Source organism: Kogia breviceps, chromosome 6 (genome assembly GCF_026419965.1).
Source record: "Kogia breviceps isolate mKogBre1 chromosome 6, mKogBre1 haplotype 1, whole genome shotgun sequence".
Classification (NCBI taxonomy): domain Eukaryota; kingdom Metazoa; phylum Chordata; class Mammalia; order Artiodactyla; family Physeteridae; genus Kogia; species Kogia breviceps.
The window spans coordinates 111405619-111432858 of record NC_081315.1 but is presented as its reverse complement, the minus strand read 5'-3'; the positions used below and the strand labels follow the sequence as shown (position 1 = coordinate 111432858).

The window sequence follows — 27240 nt, the reverse complement described above, 5'->3', positions numbered from 1 at the left end:
TTCTTCTTTTCCAATTTGGGTTCCTTTTATTTCTTGTTCTTCTCGGATTGCTGTGGCTAAAATTTCCAAAATTATGGTGAATAACAGCGGTGAGAGTGGGCAACCTTGTCTTGTTCCTGATCTTAGTGGAAATGGTTTCAGTTATTCACCATTGAGAACAATGTTGGCTGTGGGTTTGTCATCTATGGCCTTTATTATGTTGAGGTAGGTTCCGTCTATGCCTACTTTCTGGAGAGTTTTTTTTATCATATATGTGTGTTGAATTCTGTCAAAAGCTTTTTCTGCATCTATTGAGATGATCATGTGGTTTTCCTCCTTCAATTTGTTAATATGGTGTATCACATTGATTGATTTGTGTATATTGAAGAATCCTGGCATTCCTGGGATAAACTCCACTTGATCATGGTGTATGATACTTTTAATGTGCTGTTGGATTCTGTTTGCTAGTATTTTGTTGAGGATTTTTGCATCTCTGTTCATCAGTGATATTGGCGAGTAGTTTTCTTTCTTTGTGACATCTTTGTCTGGTTTTGGTATCAGAGTGATGGTGGCCTCTTAGAATGAGTTTGGGAGTGTTCCTCCCTCTGCTATATTTTGGAAGAGTTGGAGAAGAATAGGTGTTAGCTCTTCTCTAAATGTTTGATAGAATCCGCCTGTGAGGCCATCTGTTCCTGGGCTTTTGTTTGTTGGAATATTTTAAATCACAGTATCAATTTCAGTGCTTGTGATTGGTCTGTTTATATTTTCTATTTCTTTCTGGTTCAGTATCGGAAGGTTGTGCTTTTCTAAGAATTTGTCCATTTCTTCCATGTGGCCCATTTTATTGGCATATAGTTGCTTGTAGTAATCTCTCATGATCCTTTGTATTTCTGCAGTGTGTTGTTACTTCTCCTTTTTCATTTCTAATTTTGTTGATTTGAGTCTTCTCCCTTTTTTTCTTGATGAATCTGGCTAATGGTTTATCAATTTTGTTTATCTTCTCAAAGAACCAGCTTTTAGTTTTATTGATCTTTGCTATTGTTTCCTTCATTTCTTTTTCATTTATTCCTGATCTGATGTTTATTATTTCTTTCCTTCTGCTAACTTTGGATTTTTTTGTTGTTGTTGTTGTTCTTTCTCTAATTGCTTTAGGTGTAAGGTTAGGTTGTTTACTTGAGATGCTTCTTGTTTCTTGAGGTAGGATTGAATTGCTATAAACTTCCCTCTTAGAACTGCTCTTGCTGCATCCCATAGGTTTGGGTCATCATGTTTTCATTGTCATTTGTTTCTAGGTATTTTTTTCATTTCCTCTTTGATTTCTTCAGTGATCTCTTAATTATATAGCAGTATATTATTTAGCCTCCATGTGTTTGTATTTTTTACAGATTTTTTTTTCTGTAATTGATATCTAGTCTCATAGCATTGTGGTCAGAAAAGATACTTGATATGATTTCAATTTTCTTAAATTTACTCAGGGTTGATTTGTGACCCATGATATGATCTATCCTGGAGAATGTTCCATGAGCACTTGAGAAGAAAGTGCCTTCTGTTGTTTTTGGATGGAATGTCCTATAAATATCAGTTAAGTCCATCTTGTTTAATGTGTCATTTAAAGCTTGTGTTTCCTTATTTATTTTCATTTTGGATGATTTGTCCATTGGTGAAAGTGGGGTGTTAAAGTCCCCTACTATGATTGTGTTACTGTCGATTTCCCCTTATACAGCTGTTAGCATTTACTTTATGTACTGAGGTGCTCCTATGTTGGGTGCAGAAATATTTACAATTGTTATATCTTCTTCTTGGATTGATCCCTTGATCATTATGTAGTGTCCTTCTTTGTCTCTTGTAATAGTCTTTATTTTAAAGTCTATTTTGTCTGATATGAGAATTGCTACTCCAGCTTTCCTTTGATTTCCATTTGCATGGAATATCTTTTTCCATCCCCTCACTTACAGTCTGTATGTGTCCCTAGGTCTGAAGTGGGTCTCTTGTAGACAGCATATATATGGGTCTTGTTTTTGTATCCATTCAGCCAGTCTATGTCTTTTGGTTGGAGCATTTAATCCATTTACATTTAAGGTAGTTATCGATATGTATGTTCCTATCACCATTTTCTTAATCGTTTTGGGTTTGTTATTATGGATCTTTTCCTTCTCTTATGTTTCTTGCCTAGAAAAATTCCTTTAGCATTTGTTGTAAAGCTGGTTTGGTGGTGCTGAATTCTCTTACTTTTGCTTGTCTGTAAAGGTTTTAATTTCTCCATTGAATCTGAATGCGATCCTTGCTGGATAGAGTAATCTTGGTTGTAGGTTTTCCCCTTTCATCATTTTAAATATGTTCTGCCACTCCCTTCTGGCTTGCAGATTTTCTGCTGAAAGATCAGCTGTTAACCTTATGGGGATTCCCTTATATGTTATTTGTTGCTTTTCCCTTGCTGCTTTTTATATTTTTTCTTTGTATTTAATTTTTGATAGTCTGATTAATATGTGTCTTGGCATGTTTCTCCTTGGATTTATCCTGTATGGGACTCTCTGTGCTTCCTGGACTTGATTCACTATTTCCTTTCCCATATTAGGGAAGTTTTCAACTATAATCTTCAAATATTTTCTCAGCCCCTTTTTTTCTTTTCTTCTTCTGGGACCCCTATAATTCGTACGTTGGTGTGTTTAATGTTGTCCCAGAGGTCTCTGAGACTGTCCTCAACTCTTTGCATTCTTTTTTTCTTTATTCTGCTCTGCAGTAGTTATTTCCACTATTTTATCTTCCAGGTGACTTATCCGTTCTTCTGCCTCAGTTATTCTGCTCTTCATTCCTTCTAGAGAATTTTAAACGTCATTTATTGTGTTTTTTCATAATTGTTTGCTCTTTAGTTTTTCTAGGTCCTTGTTAAATGTTTCTCGTATTTTCTCCATTCTATTTCCAAGATTTTTTGATCATCTTTACTATCATTTCTCTGAATTGTTTTTCAGGTAGACTGCCTATTTCCTCTTCATTTGTTTGGTCTGGTGGGTTTTTACCTTTCTCCTTCATCTGCTGTGTATTTCTCTGTCTTCTTATTTTGCTTAACTTACTGTGTTTCGGGTCTCCTTTTTGCAGGCTGCAGGTTCGTAGTTCCCGTTGTTTTTGGTGTCTTCTCCCAGTGGGTAAAGTTGGTTCAGTGGGTTGGGTAGCTTTCTTGGTGGAGGGCACTGGTGCCTGTGTTCTTGTGGATGAGGCTGGATCTTGTCTTTCTGGTGGGCAGGACCACATCCAGTGGTGTGTTTTGCAGTGTTTGTGAAGTTATTATGATTTTAGGCTGCCTCTCTGCTAATTGGTGGGGTTGTGTTCCTTTCTTGCTAGTTATTTGACATAGGGTGTCCAGCACTGTAGATTGCTGGTCGTTGAGTGGAGGTGGTCTTAGTGTTGAGATGGAGATCTGTGGGAGAGCTTTTGCCGTTTGATATTACGTGGGGCTGGGAGGTCTCTGATATTACGTGTGGCTGGGAGTTCAGGACTAATGTCCTGAACTGGGCTCTCCCACCTCAGAGGCTCAGGGCTGACACCTGGCCAGAGCACCAAGACCCTGTCAGCCACACGGCTCAGAAGAAAAGGGAGAGAAAGAAAGAAAGGAAGGAAGGAAGGAAGAAAGAAAATAATATAAAGTTATTAAAATAAAAAAATTATTAAAAATAAGAAAATTTAAAAGTAATAGAAAAAAAGAAAGAAAGAGAACAACCAATCCAAAAAACTAATCTACCAATGATAACAAGCACTAAAAACTATACTAAAGGGCTTCCCTGGTGGCGCAGTGGTGAGAGTCCGCCTGCCAATGCAGGGGACATGGGTTTGTGCCCCGGTCTGGGAGGATCCCACAAGCTGCGAAGCGGCTGGGCCCATGAGCCGTGGCCACTGAGCTTGCGCGTCTGGAGCCTGTGCTCCGCAACGAGAGAGGCCACAGCAGTGAGAGACCCGCGTACTGCAAAAACAAACAAACAAACAAACTATACTAAAAAACAAAGCAAAACAAAACAAAACCAAAAAGGACAGAGAGAACCCTAGGACAAGTGGCAAAAGCAAAGCTATACAGACAAAATCATACAAAGAAGCATACACATACACACAAAAAGAGAAAAAAGAATATATATATATATTTTATATAGAAAACAAGGAAGAGAGCAACCAAATCAATAAAGAAATCTACCAATGATAATAAGGTCTAAATGCTAACCTAAGATAAACATAAAACCAGAAACAAATTTGATACAGACTACAGTTGCTCCCAAAGTCCACTGCCTCTATTTTGGGATGATTCATTGTCTGTTCTGGCATTCCAGAGATGCAGAGTGCTTCAAGTTGATTGTGGAGATTTAATCTGCTGCTCCTGCGGCTGCTGGGAGAAATTTCCCTTCTTTGTTCACACAGCTCCTGGGGTTCAGCTTTGGACTTGACCCTGCCTCTGTGTGTAGGTCTCCTGAGGGCATCTTCTGGGAAGTCTGAGGTCTTCTGTCAGTGTTCAGTAAGTGTTCTGTAGGAGTTGTTCCACATGTAGATGTAGTTTTGAGGTATTTGTGGGGAGGAAGGTGATCTCCATGTCTTACTCCTCTGCCATCTTGAAGGCACCTCCTCTGACTCTGTTTTATGTGCTAGTCTTCACATTAGTGCACTAGTGGCCTTCCGTACATGGTGTTGTTGCTAGTCCACTGGGTGCCAATCAGCAATCTACTCATTTAAGTGAAAGATCATTTTTTGCAGGTCATTTTCTCATCTTCCAAGCTCTGTGCTCCTCAGGAACAATCTCTTCTGTTTGAAAAGCAGTGCAATATAAATACATTGTGACTTTAAATTTTTTTTAAAAAGCCTGTTGACTTCCAATTGTTCTATTTTTTATTCATGTATTCTCTTTTCTTTCCAGAACCTCCACATGTTCTCCAACCAGATGCTCTCTGAACTCTGTACATCAGGGATTTTTATGGAAGCTTCATTATGTAGGCATGGTTGACTAAATCATTGGCTGTTGGGGAGTCCTCTCTTCTTTCTTTATCTCAATCTTCATCTGACCTGAAGGATTATTTCAACAATCCTTATGGCAATTGTCACAAGATAAAGCCCATATTTAATAACCTTGTACTCAAGGTCCTGCACAAGAAGACCTAAAGTAAGCCAAACCCCTTTCTTGTGTCAATTCCTCCTCCTGAAAAAATGTTCTCCACCATCTGTGCCTGTTAAAATGCTATTCAGACTTCAAAGTACATCTCCTCCAGAAGCCTAGGCAAGGTATAAAATGTATGTGACCTCTCACTTCTTGGAACTGTCAGAATATTTTGTCTTCACCTACCCCCTCTCATGATTAATATCCTTACTAGCCCTGTATTTTCTTCACTTGCTAAAAGGGGGTGGGGAGGCTACAAATGAATCATAATAATATATATATGATATGTATAATAAGATATGTATAAGATATATATATTGTAATAAGGTATATATCTGTAACTGTGTGTGTATATGGTTATGTAGAGCACCATATATGGTAGCTAATATTAATAACCAATGTGCTCCTCCCGCAAGGATTGAGGCTTCCTGAGGGTAGTTTTGTTTTCTTAATGCATCTCTCCTTAATGCCCAAGCTTTGAAACTTGTCCATTATTGTTTATTGAATGACTGCATGAATGAATGAAGGCTTCTACTTGGGAAAGGGATTCAGAGCCATAGGGAACAGCATGGGAACAAAGTTCAGAAATCTTTGTGTTCTCACTGCATGCTGACACTTCCAAAAATGCTGACCTGATTTCCTGACACTGCATTCATTGTTTTGCTTTTGAACATCTTCTGTAAAACAGCCTCTAATTTATTGGATTCTTTCAGAGGTTTATTCTATGCTTTCAAATTCTGCTCCCAGATTTCATTCCAGTTTCTTTGACATTAAATTGAGACCCAGGTCCTTATTTCTAAAATTTATTATCTAACATAAATGCTTGCCACCCAATTGCAGGAGCAATTTATACCCCAGAGATGGAGCAATCCCTTTAAGGAATAAATTGGATTCTCTTGTATCTCATTTTTTTTTTATCATCACAAAGTCATAAATTCTCAAAATGCTGGCCTATAACAGAAGGGAAACCAAGCTTTGTGCTTAGAAATAACAAAGTTACTCCTGAAATTGAATTGGAATTTCCAACCTAAATGACACTTCTGCATGTCTTCAATTTTTTTTTCCCATCTGAAAATTTCTTTCTCGTTGCTCTGACCCTGGTCCCACAGGATAGTGAAAAAGAATTGATGAAGTGTTTCTTCTTTAATCTGATGAGAATTGGCAGTTTATTTTCGGCACAGTGTTGCCAGAGGGGGTGGGGAGGATATTTAGGATACAAAAATAGGTCATATTGGTTTTATTCTGTGTTTATTAATTATTATTATTTTACTATGGATCTCATGGAAGGCTTAGTATGAGTGAAGCAGGCAGTATGCTATGAGAATTCATGGATAATTTCATCCCATTCTCACATGAGCCCATTTTAAGGATAACAAAACTGAGGAATGATGAGATGAACTCTTCTGAGCTCTCACATTTGGCTTAAGCAGTGGTGTTAGGATTCCAATCCAGGTATTCCAGTCTCAAGCTCATGTTTGATAGACTAATTGTAAGTCTAAGTGTAAAGCACCAAAATTTAGGATGATGTTAAAGTGATTTCAACAGCTCTGAATTTTTATCAAATGTATTTGCTTTTCTAAGGAACTCACCTCCCCACCCCAATTGTGTAGTTTTCAGTAAGGATCTAGAAAAAATATATAAGGGAAACATAAGATAATTTAATTGGTACTAAAATATGCTAATTTCCATAGAAAAATGATAAACTGTGTATTTGAATATACATATGATTACTGATGCAGCCATAAATAAAACATTGCTATTATAAAAAATAAAAATTAACAAAAAAAGTTCATGTTTGATAAACACATTCCTTTTAGAGAGAAAGCTATGCTTTAATTTTCTTCATTAAAAGGATGACATGCTTATTAAAGAAAATTTCAAAATAAGAAAAAGAAGGAAAGAAAAATCTCCCTTCAACCTAGTGCATTGGAAAGCTGAGGGATTTTTTGTTTGTTTAATAAGCAGACATTTCTTTACATAGTCATGTAAAGACTATGTAAAGGATTTTACATAGTCTACATAATTTTATAAGCTATAATTTTCTTTCAAGATCATAAAAATAACCCCTTTTAATACTGCAGGATTTTCATAGTAAGCCCTATATATGTGGGTATATCATGGTCTCAAGTCTCTCAACAGTAGGTATACAGTTTACTAAGCTGATTTCTTTCCCTCGGGTTATTTCAAAATTATTGGTTAACAAAAGCAATGTTGTAGTAAAGATCCTCACACTTAGAACTTTTTAGGCAGGCCAGACTGGAGCCTTATAATATATTCCAAGAAGTGAAATCAGTGGGTCAAAGTGTGTAAATATTTTTAAAGTACTTGATTCTTATTGCCAAATATCTTTTCAAAAGGGTTGTAACAATTTCTATTGCCACCAGCAAATACATATTCAGATTGCCCAGAAATTATTTTTCTAGAATGCTTTGTCTTAGGAAGCACTCCCTTCTCCCCTGAAAGTAAAATCCAACCTAGATGCCATCATCTCCCCAAAGCCTGAATGATCCTTGAAGCCAAATTTTATCCTGGCTCCTCTGTGTTCTGTAGCACTTTGAATGTGCTTGAACCAAGCACTTCCCACCCCAGCTGAGATGGTCATTACATGTCTGTCTCCCTAGGCCAACTGTGAGCCCAGTGGTAGGCACACAGTAGGTGCTCAATGCATACTTAAGAAGATTTGGGGTTTTGAAGAAAGGGACCAAGTATTTATGTATCAGGGTTTCTGCTGTGCTGTCTGGCACACAGTAAGTGCCAGTTAAATACTTACTAACTGAATGAATGTGATCCTGAGATTTGGTTTACTTCACAGCCTGTGAGGGCAGAAATATCTCACTACCTGGACAAATCCTTTCTATTTCTTAGGCCTCAACCATTCATTTAAGGCATAAACATTTACTTTTTTCTTTTTAAAAAATTATTTTCCATTATGGTTTACCATAGGATATTGAATATAGTTCCCTGTGCTATATAGTACGACCTTGTTGTTTATCCATTCTATATATAATAATTTGCATCTGCTAGTCCCAAACTCCCAATCCAACCCTCCGCTGCCCCCCACTTCCCCTTGGCAACCACAAGTCTGTTCTCTATGTCTGTGAGTCTTTTTCTGTTTTGTAGATAATTTCATTTGTGTCATGTTTTAGATTCCACATATAAGTGACATCATATATTTGTCTTTCTCTGTCTGGCTTACTTCCCTTAGTATGATAATCTCTAGGTCCATCCATGTTGCGGCAAATAGCATTACTTCATTCTTTTTTATGGCTGAGTAATATTCCACTGTACATATGTGCTACATCTACTTTATGCATTCATCTGTCAATGGACATGTAGGTGGTGTCCATGTCTTGGCTACTATAAAAAGTGCTGGTAAGGCATAAACATTTACTAAACACTTACTATGTGCCAGGACCTAAAATAGGTAACCAGGAGATAGATAATTCTGAAAGCATCCTCTGGAGGAGCGTATAGTTTTGGAGGTCTCCTGAACACAATAAACAAGTGGAGAGAAGTCCTCCTTGAAGTGTGAAGAGGATGCCCAAAGGAGGAACCACCCAGTTCCTTGGAGCAGTCGGGAGTCTTCACACGGGAGTGACCTTGGAGCTGGAACATGATGGTAGTGAGTTACACTGTGTCCTCCAAAAAATATGTCTAAATCCTAACCCTCTGTGTCTGTGAATGTGACCTTATTTGGGAATAGGGTCTTTGAAGATACAATGAAATTAAGCATCTAGAGATGAGCTCATTCTGGTTTAAGGTGGGCCCTAAATCCTAGTACTGGTGTCCTTTAAAGGGAAAGGAGAGGGAAATTTGAGACATGGAGAGGCAGGGATGAAAAGGTCACATGAAGATGGAGGCGGAGATTGGAGTGATGCTGCTAAAAACCAAGGAACGCCAGGAGCCAGCAGAAGAAACTATCAGCAGATAAGGAAGGATCCTCCCCTAGAGACTTCAGAGAGAACCTGACCTTGATTGTGGACTTCTAGCCTCCAGACCGGGAGAGAATAAATTTCTGTTGCTTTAGGCCTCCAAACTTTTCGTACTTTGTGGCAGCAGCCACAGGAAACTGATGTGATGATGTAGAAGATGCTCAACACCAACTCCTTATATCCCTCTTTTCCTCACTTCTCCTCAGACCATTATTCTGAGAGGTTGGATTCCAGGTATGGGTTAGGGCCTCTTTTCTTAGGTGCTGGGCCACTGAGTGCTGAAAGGTGAGTGCAGGGGTGGGGCTCACTCCCTCCTGTTTCTCCCTTCCTTGTGGTCAGAGATGAAGCCCTACAGACGACCTCTTCGCTGACTGACCACCTCTTCCCGTCCAGGGGTGAGGCTGGCCTGGGGCCATGTGGGGTGTGAGTCTGCTCAGCACTTGCCACGGATCCAACCACCCCTATTGCCTGCCTATCTCTGAGGCATCCTCCTGGGCACTAGGGAGATGCAGCCACCGGGCCTCTGGTTTGAAGGCGCTGAGTCCTAATTAGCTCAGTGGGATCATGCTCCATAGCGTCCGGCTCTGCTCCTAGACATGCCTTATTTTGAGGTTTGGGGCCCAAGCCCAGCTATAAATAAAGTGGTATTCAGGTTTTCCATAGGGATGCATTCCTCAGGGAAGCCGTGTGTTTGCAAAGCTGTTGGTTTGGGGCCGGGCTCAAGGATGATATCCCCTAATGCAGTAATTCTCATCCAGGGATGATGTTGCCTTCCAAGGCACATTTGCCAATGTCTGGAGACATTTTTGACTGTCATAACTTGGCGGGGAAGGAGAGGTAGGGCTCTTGGCATTTAGCAGGTAGAAGACAGGGATGCAGCTAAATATCCTCCAGTACACAGGACAGTTCCCACCACAAAGAATTATCTGGACCAAAATATCAACAGTGTTGATATGGAGAAACCCTGCCCCGTGGCCTTCAGAATTCCATTGTGAGTTCTAACAGATGGGAATAAGCTAAACAGGTAGATAGGGTAAGTAAAAGGATTTCTTTTTTTTTTTTTTTCCCCGTACGCGGGCCTCTCACTGTTGTGGCCTCTCCCGTTGCGGAGCACAGGCTCCGGACGCGCAGGATCAGTGGCCATGGCTCACGGGCCCAGCCGCTCCGCGGCACGTGGGATCCTCCCGGACCGGGGCACGAACCCGCGTCCCCTGCATCGGCAGGTGGACTCTCAACCACTGCGCCACCAGGGAAGCCCAAAGCATTTCTTAAAGAGAGATCATCACGCAAAGGAAAAACAGAGGTAGAAGACAGCATGAACTTGGGAGAAAAGCAGAGTCTGGGACAAGTGGACTGCAAAGGTCTATGGCGGAACCAGCGGAGGGGGATGCCAGAGATGAGGCTCTGGAGAGATGGGCAAGAGTAAGGCCCTCAAATATCATCATCACCTTCTTCATCTTCATCATGACCATCATCACACCATCATCATCAATATCATCACCACCGCCATCATCATCACCATCATCAGTAACCTTTGTCACAGAAGATCACGTTTATTGAACACTTACTAGGTACTAAGTTTAAACATGCAACACACATTATTTCAGTTTGTTCTTTCAACACCCCAGTGTAGTAGAGTATTAGTTTCCTGCTGTAACAAATGACCACAAACTTAGTGACTTAAAATGACAAAATTTATTACCTTATATTTTGTATGCCAGTCAGAGGTCCGATGGAAAGTCAAGGTTTCAGCAGGGCTCCTTTCCTTCTGGAGGCTCTTGGGGAGAATCTGTTTCCTTCCTTTTCCAAGCTTCTAGAGGCCACCTGCCTTTCCTCGCTCATGGCCCCTTTCCCCATCATCAAGGCCAGAAAAGAATGTATTGAGGGTTGAGTTCTTCTCACACTACATCCCTTTGACCTCTTCTTGTGCCTGCTCTTCCGCTTTTAAAGAGTCTTGTGATTCCATTGGGCCATCTGGATAATCCAGGGCGATCTCCCCATCTCAAGGAGAGCAGATGAGCAACCTTCATTCACTGGCACCCTTAATGCCCCTTTGCCATGGAACATAACATGTTCACAGGGTTCAGTAATTAGGATGTGGACATCTTGTGGGGAGGACATTTTTTTGTCCACCACCATTTTTGTCTACAGGTGATAAACCAGAGCTTCAGAGCAATTAGATGCTGTGCCTGAGCTCACAGCATGGAAGCCTCCTCTACCTTAGCGGAATCCAGGCTTTTCACCAATGTGCTTTCCTGCTCTTTGCTCCCGAAAACAAGGAGCTACGCTTGCTGAAGACTTCATGTGTGCCTGACGCTCCACCTGCATCACGTCATTCTGTGGGCGACCGCTCCTCTTGTTAACAGAGAAGCAGACTCAAGTCAGAGACGTAATGGACTTACTCAAGGTCTCCTGTGGCTGGACCACAATGTGAGAACTCTCAGCACTACTCCTTGCAATGGGAGTGGTGGGCCAGGACCCTGCCTACATGCAGGAGATGCCCTTGACCCCTCCCCGACTGTCAGGTACGAAGTCTGGTTTCTCCTCTTCACAATCTCATTCCCTGTGTCCCACCACTTTGGTCAGAGGTTGGGATTGTTTACAAATTCCACTGGTCATCAAATGAGACTCAAACTGGGAGCCAGAGACAGCAGGCTACTGCGAAGTCTCAGCCAAAGCCACTGAAGCCATGGGTTAGGAAATCGTTCCCTTCCACTGCCATTACATGAGGGACAAGCCTTTGCCAAAGATGACATGGGATTAGCAGCTTGGTCATATTTCACCCCTTGGCACAATCCCTGTCCCTACAGCTTAGAGGCATTTGATTTTCTAATAAACTGATATCGGCCACTGAAAACCAACACCCCACCTCACTCTGCACACAGTTCCCTGGGAAATGCATGTAAGCCATGTTGCCAAATTATCAGGAATTAAGACAGTTTCTCTTTCCAGAGTTCAGGAGGCACAAGCATAAGGAGTGAGTCTATTTACCAAAAAAAAAAAAAAAAAAAAAATCATAAACACACAAGCATTCCAAAGTAAGGACAGGAATGCTAGCCCCATCGGTTGGTGCAACCCAAGCTGAAAACTGGTGCTGCCCCACAAGATAATGAGCAACTCATCTGGCAATGCCAAGGGCTTCAGGGATGGAGGAGGTTGGATACTGCCACGAAAAATAGAGTTACATTTGTATGTGAACACAACAGCAAAAGGTATCACCTTTTCCTGAGAGCCAGTCACATGACTTTTCCTTCACAAAAGCCTGGGTAATAGAAAGATTCTATGTGTAAATATGATTAGAGAGCTTGACTGCCAATTATTATCAGTATAGAGACAATAAGAGCTTGGTGACTTGAGGCGTCCACTTAGTGTCTGCTCCCAGGCAAGTTATTTATTCCCTATGAGACAAAATGTTCCCACCTGCAAAATGGGGCTGATAATGGGCCCCACTTCTGTTGGCTGGTGCTGGGATTAGGTGAGATCATACCTGCAAAGTACTGAAAACAGAGCCTGGCACAAGCAAAGTGCTCAGCAAATTTTTATCTCCATCATGGGTGTAGCATCTTACAAACAGTGATTTCTATTTTGTTACCTACCCATCACAGGTTTCAAATATGGGAATGATCCACTGCATTTAAATTCTTACTGTACATAAATATGAACAAAGCTCAGTTCTAAGCCCTGTCCTAGTGAGTAATCTCCTCCTCATACTATTCTCACCCAAAGACACACAATGCCAAAAATCTCGTGTGTGTGTGTGTGTGTGTGTGTGTGTGTGTATGCACGTGCTTCATTTACTTTATACCTGTTAATATTTTTAAATTAAGTTGTCCACAGGGAATATGAATGGTGAATTCAAAGTGGAGGTTTGAAGCATATGCTGTAAATAAATGAAAATCCTCAAAATAATGGGATAATTATTTTTCACTTGCACACTTTTTAATCTTCTGAACTTTATAACACATACACATACTCTCTATCAAAAAATAAGACCTGGACTTAACGCTAACAAAACCCATAGCAAAAAAATTTTACTTCTTTATTTTCTTAGTTTATTCAATAAAGTGACAAAAAAATTGTAATAGGGAAGAACTTTGTATTCTACTACATGTTACTCACTAAGGGGATGTTAAAGTATGCATAATGGTCCATCTCTGGGAACCCTGCCTCCCAGGTAACAGGCATTAAGCTAAAATACCTTTGTTTAGCTCACAGGAAACATCCTGACCAGGCCCACCTATGAATGACAGCAGCAAGGAGAAAATGAACACATCCCCTCTAGAGGCTGACCAGAACCAGGAAATGTTTGGCTTTATTCCCTCCCCTTTTAGTATAAAAGAAGCCTGAATTCTAACTCAGGCAAGATGGTTCTTTGGGACATGAGTTCACCATCTTCTTGATCTGCTGGTTTTCCTAATAAAGTCACTCTTCCTTGCCTCCACAACTCACCTCTTGATTTATTGGCCTGTTGTGTGGCGAGCAGTATGTTCTTGAACTCGGTAACAAAATGATAAACTTTATATAACTTAGCATTTGTATACTTATTTTCTAGACAATTTGTAGAAATGAGAAGTGGTTTTGAAAAGCTTGCTCATCTCAAAGATAATGCTAATTTAAAGAAAGGTGCTTGCTAGTGTTTCAGGATTGAACTATTATTTTTCCTAAAGATAAAAAGGAAAAGAAAAAGATTTCTGACAAAGCCCATAAAGAAGCCCTCAAATAAAAGTTATAATTAGCTTTAATGATAGAGAGGGCTTCAAAATATTTGACTCATTAAAAGCAGATATTTTCTCAAGGCTGAATACTTTCAATAAACAACTCCAAGGCAAAGCTGAAGATGCTTCTCATATATCTGATGAGAATTCTGCCCTGGAAAGGAAGCCTGTGAGTCTGATGAAGTGAAGGACCACTGGGATTACAAACCTTTGAGACTGTGAGTTAATTTGCCTGCGATGCAGGTTCAGGGTTGGAAGCAAAATAAAATGCACTATATAATCAGACTTCATCGAGAGATTTTGCCAAGGGAGTAAAGGACACTGCCCTAGGACTTTCAGGAATTTTCAGACCACAGTTTGGTGGAAGTAACCTCACTGGTGAAAATTTTTCTTCAAAACAAGTTTGAAAATGTTGCCCCAAACTCACTTCGATTAGCATTTAGATCACTGCTCTGTTCAAAACTGAACAAGCTTGCTGTTTTCAGGCTCATATTTACGTGATTGGATTGGATCTAAAAATAAAAGACAAGGGAGAGAATTACTGGTGCCGTGAACCTCACCTGAGCCATGAGCTCTCTTCAAACCTGCTCATTGCCCCCAAGTTGATAGATGTAATGCAACAGCACCTGCCACTGACCAAGGAGACTCCAAGAAGCCTTTATTGTTCATGTCCTTTATTTTTCTGATGAAAGGTAGTTCTTCAAAGCACTACTTTATGTATCAAAAGAATTATGACTACATATTGCAGTGGAACTTGGAGAAATTTTTAACATCAAACATGAGATTTCAAAGGAATTTCATGCTTGTGCCTGGCTACTTTGGGCCCCACCAGAAATTTTCAAAAAGCTGACTCCTCAGATATCAAGGGATATTTGGGCAGAAAAGTTACAGGAAGCAGTGCAAGATTTGGGTAGTGACTTATTGAATTTGAACTTGTATTTTCAAGTAATTTCAAGTAAGGCGTGTCTTTCATTTCTTTCTTTAGTATTTCTTCATTGATTCAATATGTAGTTATGGAGCACTTCCTCTGTGCTGGGCAGTGAGTCAGGGGTGACCTCAGGCTAGGGGCGTCACCACCAGCAGCCTTCCTTGCTTCATGGGCACTGCTGGAAGAGCCTTCCTCAGGGGTGGTTGTGAGGAGTTGATGAGATCCATCCATGCATATTTTTATGTTCAGATGTGCAAGCACCCTCACTCATATAAGTGTTTTTTTTTGTTTTTTTTTTTTTTTTTGCGGTACGCAGGCCTCTCACCGCTGTGGCCTCTCCCGCCGCGGAGCACAGGCTCCGGACGCACAGGCCCAGCGGCCACGGCCCACGCGCCCAGCCGCTCTACGGCACGTGGGATCCTCCCGGACCGGGGCCCGAACCCATGTCCCCTGCATCGGCAGGCGGACTCCCAACCACTGCGCCACCAGTGAAGCCCCATATAAGTGTTTTATAAACAGTTCAATGCAGAAAGCCAGGATAGCATGTGCTCATCAGCATGGGATCTGGGGTCAGAGAGTTTTGGTTTGAAACCTGGTTCCATGACCTGCCAGCTGTGTGCCAGAGTGCAAATCACCCAACTGCTCTGAAAAATTAGGATAATCCTAGTACCTAGCCCGTTTGATTGACGTGAGAATTAAATGAGATGATATTTGTATGTATATGAATATACACACATACGCATATATATGCACACACATATGTAAACACAAACACGTGTGTATGTATGTGTGTGTATATATATATATATATATATAGTTTAAAGCAGTGCTGACACACAAGAGCTTAACAAACTTGATTCACTGTCACTGTTGTTAGTCATCTGCTTTTGTATGACCTGGCCCTTCTGGGTACCTAGTCCAGTAACCAGCTCTGGCTGAAGAGCACCCCAGGGAGGTGCCTTCAGTGAACGTCATTCTCGATTACCAGTTGGATCACATCACTCCCAAGCTTCAACCCATCAATGACTGACACCAGCTGGAGCCTCAGGAAGTGCTCCCTGCCGAGCTGACCAGCTCAGGCTCTGCCCACCCAGGCCTCTCGGTAGGAGCCTGTCTGCCCCGTGCCTCCAGCGTTCCTCTTCTCTTTGCCTAATGTCTGTTTGAACCACAAATCACATTTGCGTGTCCCAGAGGAAGCCTTGCCAGCCTCCTCCGTGCCCCCTGCTCTGCCCCCCCCACCTCAGTCTGGGCTGGGTGCCCTCCTCAGAGGTCCCGCCCGCCACTGTGTGGTGTCCTGTCCTGGGTGCCCTCTCCCCCTCGGACTGCAGTCATTTGGCTCCTAGAGTGGCTGTCTCTTCCACCCAGGGAATCAGCTCAGGTGCAGGCAAACGGTCCCACCCATCACTTTCTTCCCAGGGCTGGCACACTTCTTGGCCCGGAGTGTTTTGAAAGAATGAAGGGCCAACTCAAGTGGTCTAAAAAGTAAATCTTCTAATTGTTTTAAGACAATGATTTATTTTGAACCCACAGTGGTATTTTCCTGCTTAGGCACTTTCAAGCTCACTGGGTTATACTCTGAAATACCTTGTATTTTCTACAGATCTACATCATCCTCAAAGGATGGAGGTTTGTCACCACTAAGTATAAATGAACACCTGGTTTCAAAATCAATTCCCTCAGATGAAAGAAAGAGGAATGAGGTACCTAAAAGGCCCCAGGCACAGTTAAATCCTTTATGAACTTTTTCTCATGGAATTTGCATCTCATGGAGTTTGTGAAGTAGGTGTCATCAGGCCCATTTTACAGATTAGGAAATGGAAGCCCAAAAAGTAAGTCACATGTCCAAGTCCACCAAGATGGAAGATAGAAACTCTTGGCAATTCAACTCAGGCTTGCATTTGTGGAATGATTCTATCACTTGCAAGTGTGGCTACTTGGAAAGAAGCAACATTCATCAGTCTGTATAAAATATGGCATTGACAGTGTCTTGTACATATGCAGCAGCGGACTTACATATTCATCTGTTGAATGAATATAAAACATTGCACAACATTATCCTATATCCCTATGCACAGTGTGTACAGACACACATAATTTCAAGTCTGTACATACATACACAATGAAAAAGAGATTTATTGAACCATATGGGAGGGGGAAAAAAACCCTGACTCAAATCTCTGCCAAGTCTGTAAGTTTAGGAATGGTAAGGTAATCCCATTTACTTTTAGTGGATTGTTAAAAATGTCCTTACATTGTTGGATAGCTCCTTTTCTCTCAGGTAGGTCTGGAATCTGAGGGCAGATGACCCCACATAGAGCAACATAAAAACATTTGTTGAAACACAGTGAAATGGTTCCAAACCACCATGCTCTTATGTGACAGTTCCATTTTCCTTCTGGTCTATCATCAGCTCTGCTCTGGGATGTTGGCATCTGTCTCACCAAGGTCTACATGACTCAGTGTCTGGGGGGATGTAGGCAAATAGATCATCTATTACACACTAGCGGAGGAAGGACTGTGATAACGGGTGAATGATACTTGTACAAAGGTTGGTAAAGAACTCGCTCCTTTCATTGCCTTCAAAGAAGCCCAGCCAGCCCACAGAGGCTACTCTGGTATAGGGTGACCTTCCTTAACAAATATAGCACAGTGCTTATAAACCCAGATTCCACAGCCGGAATACCTGTGGGCAAAAGCTAGTCAATGACTGTGTGAATGAACAATGGACCTCAGTAAATACTCTGCATTACACCGAACAGTCCCTTTACTCCTATTCGACCAGGGCTGCTGCTGCTACTATTACTACTACTACTACTGTTATGGCTGGAACTACTACACTTCCTCCTCCTCCCCTTCCTCCTCTTTCTACCTCTCCTCCCCCTCCTTCCTCGTGGTCATTTGCATTTTGTTATGTTTGTTACCATTTGTGTCAAAATTACACAGGGGAACAGTTCCAAGAATCAAATTGTGCTGAAAGTTTTGTTACAATATAGCAACAATCCCTGTCACTTTCTCCCTGATTTCTCCCTCTCCATCCATTTATCTCTCCCAGGCTATAGTTTTGGTATTTAGCTCCTTATCTTGAAATGACCGATGTACAGGACTCCTCGACTTTTCAATTTCCGGCTCTATCTGCTGGCTTCCCACTATGGAAGATGAGTATGTAGCAGTCTTTCCTTCGTGTGTCCCCACAAGACACACTCATCTTCCCATTTCCTCACTTCCCCTAATGGGGTGTTATTGTATTTTTGGTTAGGTTAATTTTTAGGGGTTAGGTGATTATGATTAAGCATGTTACGCAGAGATGATTCATGTAGTAAATTGTATGATATGCAATGTCCCGTCCAACACTTTCATTCCCTGGAGTTAAAATTTATCTTCTATTTATTGCTGAGTTTTTTCCCTGAACTTCTCATTTATTCAACTTCAGATTCTTTGCCAAATAAATAAATATCTCAAGGCAGCCAGATGTCTTAGGAATTCTATCTGCTCACTCTTCCTGAAGAAGTCTCTCCCAGGGTGTTCTGATCCGACTCCAATCAGAACTGGTCATGGTCTACACCACAGGCACAACTGACATCCTTGACCCACCCATCATCTGGAAGATTTCCTTTGCCTCTCTCTTCTTTGCCGGAGCTCCAGCTTTCCGTATTCCATTTCTTCCTCGTTGATTTAGTCCTTCATTTTAGTGGAGTCCATGACATTTTCTAACAGCTACTCAAGAAAAGGTATATGAGAAGTATATTTTTTGAGACCTTGACCTTGTGAAAATGTACATCTCACATTTGATTGATAAGCATGTTTCCACTGTCTTCTGGTGTTTGATAATCCCAAACTATTGTTCTACAGTGCAAGCTTATTGGATCCAAAGTTTGTTTTGATGTATGTCTGTTTCAAGTCACTATATCCTTGGTGGACCCTTCAGTCTGGAAATTCACATATTTCAGGTCCAGGAGATATTCTTTATTTCATTGATGATTTCTTCCCCTATGTTTATGTTTTCTCACTTTTCTTTCTTCCCTCCCTCTCTTCCTCCCTCCCTTCCTTCCTTTCTCTCTCTCTCTCCCTCTTCCTTCCTTCTCTCTCTCTCTGATATTGAACTTACTGTACTGGTCCTCTAATTTTCTTATACATATTTTTTGTCTTTTTATTCTACTGTGCATAGGATATCTTCAAGCTTTATCTTCCAACACATTTATCTTTTGAATTTTTCATTTCTACATTCTTTTTTTTTTTTTTTTTTTTGTGGTACGCGGGCCTCTCAATGTTGTGGCCTCTCCCGTTGTGGAGCACAGGCTCCGGACGCGCAGGCTCAGCGGCCATGGCTCACGGGTCCAGCCGCTCCGCGGCATGTGAGATCCTCCCGGACCAGGGCACGAACCCACGTCCCCCGCATCGGCAGGCAGACTCTCAACCACTGCGCCACCAGGGAAGCCCCATATTTTTAATTTATAAGAGCTCTGATCTGATGTTTGTCCTTTGAATTTTAAATACACATAGTATTTCTTATTTTACAATTGCAAAAATCTTTTCATCCCGCTGGAAATACTGAGTATAGTTCTTTTGACAGTGTCTTCTCCTGGCAGAGTCTCTGTTTATTCCAAGCTTTGTTTCTTTTTCCACTTGACTGTGTGGCTGTCACTATTCATGTTAGAAGATTTCTCTGGCTGTCTGATAATCTTTAGTTGTCACTATCACTAACTTAGTTGGGAGCTTATAACAAATGAGCAGGGCTTGCTGACCCTGAACTACACTCCAAGGGTCTTGGGGAAATTCTGATGTCTAAATCTCTTTCCTCTTGGTTCAGCCAAACCCCCACTGAAATCACTCAGGTGTCCATTCAGGAGGAGGAAGGCCTGAGCCCAGCTGGAAGTGGGGAGGGTGTGTTATCTGAGCATCTGGTATGGATGTATCTACTTAGTCGTGCTATTTTCAGTACCATATCCCAACTCAAGAGGCTTGATGTCTTTCAGTCCAGACACTCTCTATTTTACTCTCCTGAGGGAACAAACCTTCAGTCTTCTGCTTGGAAGAGGAAGGGACAGCCATCCAGTTATTCAGGATGGGTAAGTAGATTGGGGGTTCTCAATACATCTTAAAAGGCTTTCAAACAATGAACCTCATTTTAGCCTCTCTTTTACCCCCTCTTCCTCCTTCCATCGATACTGGTGACTGTCCATTCCTGAGCCTTGCGGGGGATTCTTTAGTGCCTATCAATTCATGGTTCTTCCCAGGGACAACTCAAAATTCAGTTTCTGGCATCCTAAACCATTTACTACTCTACATCTTCTTTCTAATCCCCCTCGTCACCATGTTTTGCTATAGTCTCCTCTTTAGTTTTCCCCATCCTTGTGAATTTACCATTTTTCAAGCCCTCCTTACTGTCAATTTATGGAGATTTTATTTTTTTTTTGTGGTACGCGGGCCTCTCACTGTTGTGGTCTCTCCCGTTGCGGAGCACAGGCTGCGGACGCGCAGGCTCAGCGGCCATGGCTCACGGGCCCAGCCGCTCCGCGGCATGTGGGATCTTCCCGGACCGGGGCACGAACCCATGACCCCTGCATCGGCAGGCGGATTCTCAACCACTGCGCCACCAGGGAAGCCCCATATGGAGATTTTAGAAAGGAGAAACTCTAGGTGTGTGTGTGTGCACATGTGTGTGCTTCATCTACCGTCTTTACCCTGAAGCTCAAGTTCTTGTCTTTCCCAAGTCCTCCAAAACTGTATAAGTTAGAAGAAGATCCACTAGGCACAGTGCCAGACGATGGGTGAACAGATTTGGAGCTACTCACGCTGGTCCCCTCCTCTGTGGTCAGAGAGAAGACTTTATAATGAAACCATTGCTTTCTGAAGCCTCTCGCTGGCCTCCTGCCTCTGCAGCCAAACTTGCCTTGCTCACCAGGTTGGATATGGTGGTGCTGTGCACAGGCGGGGAGAAGCAAAGGCCCTGAGGAAGCAGCAGAAACTCAGAGCTTATATCCAAAGCCCAGGGCCAGCACTGAAGCTTCCCAAGAGGAAGAAATCCTCCATGATGCACAGCATCGATTTCAAAGTAAGGAAAGGAATAGAGTAGAATCCCTCACATTCCCATCTCATGCCACTGTGACTTTTCTAACCTGACGCTAGAGGGACAGAACATTCCAGCCTCCCAAAGACACACCAGAATGGAGAAGCAAAGGCCAACTACCAGCCACGTCTCTAAGCTGTGGGGTACCAAGAGAGGAGGTTACACAGGCAGTGGGAGTGTTCCGCCTCAACGCATGTGACAAGGGAGTAGGTAGAGAAGGTAAAAGCAATAATAAAGCTGTTCTGCTTTTTATGATCTCCATGTACTGCCACTTCTAAAGAATGTCAGTGAGAAAATACTCTCGATGGCTGCAGACTCCTCCCGTCACACCCTACCACCCGGCATCCCTCCAGCAGCCTGGTTACCTGTGGATGATGTGATACCTCTGCAGATACTCCAGGGCCAGGGCCAGCTCGCAGATGTAGAGCTTCACGGCCCCCTCTGTGAAATGTACATTCTGTTGCAGGTGATAACGTAGGTCCCCTCCCAGCAGTAGGTCCACCACCATGAACATGTCCTCCTCGTCCTGGAAGGAGTACCTAGGAGCACCGAGGGGCAGAGAAAGTTAGGGATGGAGAGGACTCCAATGCCCTCAAGACCGATGCCCCCATTTTACAGAAGAGCAAACTGAGGCTCAGAGAGAGGCACTGATGCTGCCTAAGTTACAGGGTTCTATGACAGCACCAGTCCTCTGGCTGACAAATGGCACCTGAACCAATACTGGACTCCAACATGTTACTTTGTTTTTAGTACATGCTTTAATTAGATGTTGTCAGGACTTAAGCAGCTGGACTCCAAAGCTGCAGCCCTTTCTCCACTCATTCCCCCGTCCTCCCCACACATGCTGCTCCCCACAAGGATCTTGTTTCTGCAGCCCTTGAAGGCAGTGATGCTCTGGTAAGACACACCCAGGCTTTAAGGGAACTGGCAGTTTCCACTCACATTGCTCCTCAGAACCCGGCCAGAGCCCAAGCCCAATGGAGAGGCCACGAGAAGGAAAACCAAGGCGCTCTGTTCAAGAGCCCCAGCTGAGCGTTCAGTGACAGCCAGCGCCAACCAGTAGCCGTGAGAGTGAGCCACCTTGGGAATTAGGATATTCTGCTGCAGTCCCAGCTGACATCACATGCAGCAGGAGAGCCGCCCCATGAGCCCAGTCAACGTACAGAACATGAGATAATGAAATGGTTGTATTTTGAGCCGCTAAGGTTTTGGGTGTATTTTCCCCCCAAAGCAACAGAAATTGCACTTAGGCCTTTTAAGGGCTGAAGCACCAACATAAAAACCCTGAGAATGGCGTTAAACAACTGTAAACTAGAATCGCATCATCAAATGTCGTCACATGAGAACCATGAACTGCAATAAGGGCATCACAGAATGACAGGATGTTGTCCTGATGCTTAGATCTGTGTCTCAGATCCTCGACTATTAGACCTGGGCCAGCCAGGCCACTCCCCTCGTTCGGCAGAAGAGGGAAGGAGGGCCTCAGTGAGCCACTGTCGGGGTGAAAACAAGACTCAGACCCCCCACTCTCATCGAGCTCTTACAACCACACACTGCTGAGATGCTGCTGTAACATGTACTTGCTGTGTTTCCCTGACCTGGGCATGTGGCCCTGAGGAGGGAGCCTGATTCGGCCACAGGACAGGTGACAGACCATGTGCTTACGGGATGAGGGATTCCAGGGGTGGAAGGAACCTTAAATGCTATCTAATCCCACCAGCCCTGTATGACAGAGATTGGGATCCAGAGAGAGAAGAAATGGCTGCCCCAAAGTCACGGTTCTCCTTGTATATCTCACCTGCTGTTTATATGGGTCAGAATCAAAGCAAGGAGGAGGGGGGTGATATATTGTGACCCCAAACTGTAAATTTACCAGAAGTTTACAGAGTACCTGTCCTGTGACAGGCATTGGGCGGTGTGCTGGGGACACTGGGACAAAGCAATTGTCCTCACTCTGAAGGGCACACAGTCCCCTGGGAGAGAAGGGCTAAGTCAACAGTCAGTGGTCATGCAGGGGGACAGGGGCTCTAGAAGTCTCTCTGGGGTGCAGTGGGCACGTGGAGGGAGGAAGTCAGCTCTCCAGCAAGTGAGGTGAGTGGAAAGGTCTTTGCAGACGAAGGGTACCCTGGGTCTGGGACACACAGGGACTGTGACCCAGACAGAAGGACAGCATGAACCTTCTGGTGCTGGGAGTCCAGGACTCTGTAGGGTCTTGGGGACAGCACCTCCCATCCCCCCAGTTGCAGCATCTTAGCCACCGACAATCCAAGGGTGATGATGCAGACCAGCTTCTTCCATTCTCTTTCAGGCTCACTTCAGGGCTAGAGCAGTGGCTGCCTGCCCAGGCAGGAAAGAGGTGGTCCAGGGGCTTGTCCAGGACCACCTGGAGGGCACCAGCTGGACTTTATATTTGGTTCAGGACAAGTATAAGCTGTCTGGTGCGTGATCACTGCTCCAATTGATGCATTGCAGGAGTTGGATGATCGTGAAGAGGTTAAAAAATAAAGCTTGCCCAGGAGCCTTGCCCAAGGTAGACTCCCAGCCTGGAGGCACTGGCCTTTTCCAGACACTGTTTTTTCTGGGTGGACTGTCTGGGCCCATGCGAGGATGGAGAGAATCAAACAAAGATGCTCTTGACACCCTGGGGCATGGAGCAGGTAACCAAGGGCCTCCTCAGCGAACACTGTAAAAGCCACGCTTCAATCTGTCTTTCAACATGGTCATAGCCATCTGTATTAACCTTTTCTCTTTCATGGGAACTTTAGAATAAATGTATGTGGTTTCTTGAAAAACTCTGACTTTTGTTGGAATTACGTTGAATTTACAAATTAAAGAGAATTAGCATTTTTACGAGGCTGGAACTTTCCAACCTTTCCATGAACATGAAATATCTATTTATTCTGGTCTTTTTATGTTTGTCAATAAAGTTTTATACTTTTCTACTTAAGGGCCTGGCATGTATGCATTTCTTAATGACTTTAACTTTTTATTTTATATTGGAGTATAGCTGATTAACAATGTTGTGATAGTTTCAGATACCAGACTCCCTTCCCATCCAGGTTGCCACATAACACCGAGCAGAGTATTCTGATATTTTAAAATAAATTTTATTGCTATTGTGAAGATAATCTTTTAAAGTAAGGTGTACTAAATGGTCATTGCTAGGGGAAAATACACTCTGGAGTTGCTTATATTTATCTTAAATCTAGCAGCTTGGCTGACCTCTTAGTTATTAGTTCTAATACCTTTCTTATATTTTTTCCACTTATTATATGAAGATGATTATGTATTCTACAAAAAACTGCCATGTTTATACTCTTGCAATCCTTAGGCTGTTTACTTTTTCTTGTTTTATTTTACTATCCAGGACCTCCAGTAAAACATTGATTATAAGAGGTGATGCTGGGCATTTTTATCTTGTTCTGGAATTTGGTAAACTGTTTCCCCATTAAGTAAATTGTTTGCTGTAGATATTTGATGGATATCATTTATCCAGTTAAGAAGGTTGCTTTCTAGACTTCTAAGAATTTTTATCAAATGGGTTCAAAGGTTTTATTTTATTTTTTAACATTAAACTGTCTGCATTTCTAGACTAAAACCTTACTTGATAAACACACATACATATATGTATATCTATATAGAGAGATATACATATATATGTGTATTGTATATAACATATGTAATAAAATATATAAGTATATATCTATAATATATATTTTAAATTTATAACTTATATAATATATAATATAATAATGTATAATAAATACATATAAGTATATTATATATAACATATACTATATATATATATGTATCTATATATATATATTTTTACTGGGTTCAGGTTTATTCATTTAGGATTTTTGCATCAAACGTTCCAAGTGACACTGGCTTATATTTTCCTACCTTTGTCCTGACCCTGTTTTGATATCATGGTAATACTGGCTTTGTATGATGAAGTGATTTTGTTTTGTCTATGTTCAAGAAGAGTGTACAAGAGACATCATTTGCCTGTAGCAAGTCTGGTGTCAAAACGCCCTCCACTCCCCCACTTATGATTCACTTGGGATTTTCTCTCCTCACTTAAGGCATACCTGTTGGAGCTGTCTGCTGATTCCTGCTCCTCCCTCTCAACAAAAGATGAGAACATGACTAGAAAGTTTACACGCGTCCCCTGGCCACTGGTGTTGGTTCATCAGGCCCCCTCAGAGTGCTCCTGGGGTCAGTGTGTGGATGAGGAAAGAAAAGCCTCTTCCTCTATAGGTGTGCTCAGCTAGAAGCTGTAACTGAGGCTGTCTAGATCCTGTTCCCCAAAATGAAGATAAGACCCCTCTGTAGAGTGAAGCTGCAGAGAGTGAAGCAGGGAAGAAGGGCTGAAAACAGAGAGAGGCCCTGCTGGAGGTGAGGGCTCCAGCCTGGGTAGAAGAGCGGTCTGTCCCTGAACTTCCTATTTACATGGGCAATGACTGTACTTTTTGATTTAAGCTACTTAACACTGTGTTTCTGTCACTTGGAATTGAAAGAGTCATCCAATGCATCTTTCCACGTATTTGCTACTGGAGATAAGAGTTTAGATGCTCAGAAAGAAATGACAAGAATCAGCTGTATTCCGCTCCTACAGATGCTCAATTTGTATTCTAATAGTTGATGGACTACTGAAACGCTATGTTAATGACCAGTGAGTTCTTGCACCCTCAATTCACAGCTAAACTGTCAAAGGGCATCTCATTCAGTATTCCATCAGAACGTTTTGGAGGAGCAATATGAATTTTCAGGGGAGAAACTTGCAGACCAGAATGAATTCTAAAGAGAAAATCCAAACTGCAAAGATAACAATAATTTAGGCAATAACTCAGATTCTGGCTTTTTCTCGCTGCAGATCCATCGTCACCCTGGGCCATGGACCCTACATCCTCCAGGAGACTCAATGTTATTATCGGAGAACAGAGAATGACCTTGCATTGATCTCTCTGTAGTTTTGTGCCGTTCCACAGCTCTGTGCCATGGCCTCTTTTGCTTCTTATTGGACTGGAATTATAATTATGTCCTCATGATGCTGTTGCATATTGTCATGGAAATGATGGAGATCACAAATGAAAAACCTGCACTTGATTGCTGACCATGGAGAAACCTGGATAATTAGGCTCAATATGCAAGATCAAAGAAGGTCAGGAGCTGGGATGGCATCAGTCCTGGCCTGGACATTGACACAGGCCAACATGAAGAATCCAACATCCTTTGGGTTTTTTAAAAAAGGTATTAATTTCCTACCTTATTCCAAAACGGATTAAAAGTGACTTGCAAAATACATATAACATAATACAATTAAGAATAAGTAAGCCACAGACCAAGTCAAAGAATAATAAAGGAATACGAGAAAATGGATGCAGGCAAAAATACCCCAATCCATGCCCAAAGAACTTGCCTGCTTGCCTGAAGTAGGCCATCAGTGCATTTGCAACCTTCCCAGCAACCAGAGCAAAGTGAGAATCATGACCAGCTTCATGATTCAAGGGTCAAAGTGAAAAACACAAATCAATTGTTTATTTTTATGTTTCATATGTGTATTGCTGGTGCAGAAGCCAGAGGGAAATCTCTCCCACTGGATTCTTATAAAGATGGCATTCTGTAACGTGGTGATCAATGAGCTATATAAAATAGCTCTGAACAGAGTTGCAAGTTTAACGGGATTTTTGTATGATGTTCCTCAACATAGATTGAATGCATCAAAGTCCAGTTCCGTAAAAGCAGTGCTACGTGGGGCAACAGCAAAGTGGTCTGGGCGTCATGCTCACAGATGAAGCTTTCTTAATAAAAGAAATGCTGGTGGATGGCCTCAGGGACTACTTCACAAATATGAGCTCATGCACACACCAACAGACACTCAGTAGGCTTCTACTACGCATCCAGCCCTGTGCCAGAAGCTGGGATTCAGTGAGAGAAGTTGCCCCAATAGGTCACCTGAGTTTGGGATAATCATAAGGGGTCTGCAGTTTGATGTCCTGTGCCAGGACAAGTGCCCCCTGATGATCCATTGCTGCATTTCCATTTTTTGCCCTTGGCCATGGACTTAACAGTCCCAAAGACACTCATTGTTGTCACTCTCTCATCCCTACCTGCTCCCTCACAATGCTCCCTAATCCCACCTCTCTACTCTTATCCGTCACCCCCTTCCCAGTTTAGAGCAGTGGTTTCCAACCAGTGTTCCAGTGGGGACATCTGATGACATCCCGAGGCATTTTTGGTTGTCACACTGGAAGGGATGCTACTGGCATCTAGTGATTAGAGGCCAAGGATGCTGCTAAACATCCTACAGTGAACAGGATGGCCTCATGACAAAGAATGATCTGCCTTGAATGTCCAGTTAGAGCATCTCCAGCTCTCCCTCTCACTTCATCTCACCTTGCCCAGTACCTGGTCTCGTCAACCAAGGTGTGTTATTAATGGCTAGGGAGGCATGGAAATGAAAGGGACCTTCTGCAGGAAATCCTAAC

General features: G+C 42.4%; 1 protein-coding gene across 3 annotated transcripts in view; it reads right to left on the bottom strand.

Moving 5' to 3' along the window:
- Positions 1-27240, bottom strand: part of STK32B (serine/threonine kinase 32B) — a 338968-nt gene that overhangs the window by 99408 nt on the left and 212320 nt on the right. For all 3 annotated transcript variants that reach the window (XM_059066571.2, XM_067036963.1, XM_067036964.1), the window contains one exon: positions 21115-21288. In XM_059066571.2, the coding sequence (XP_058922554.1) occupies positions 21115-21288 (174 nt within the window). The remainder of the gene's footprint in view (positions 1-21114; positions 21289-27240) is intronic.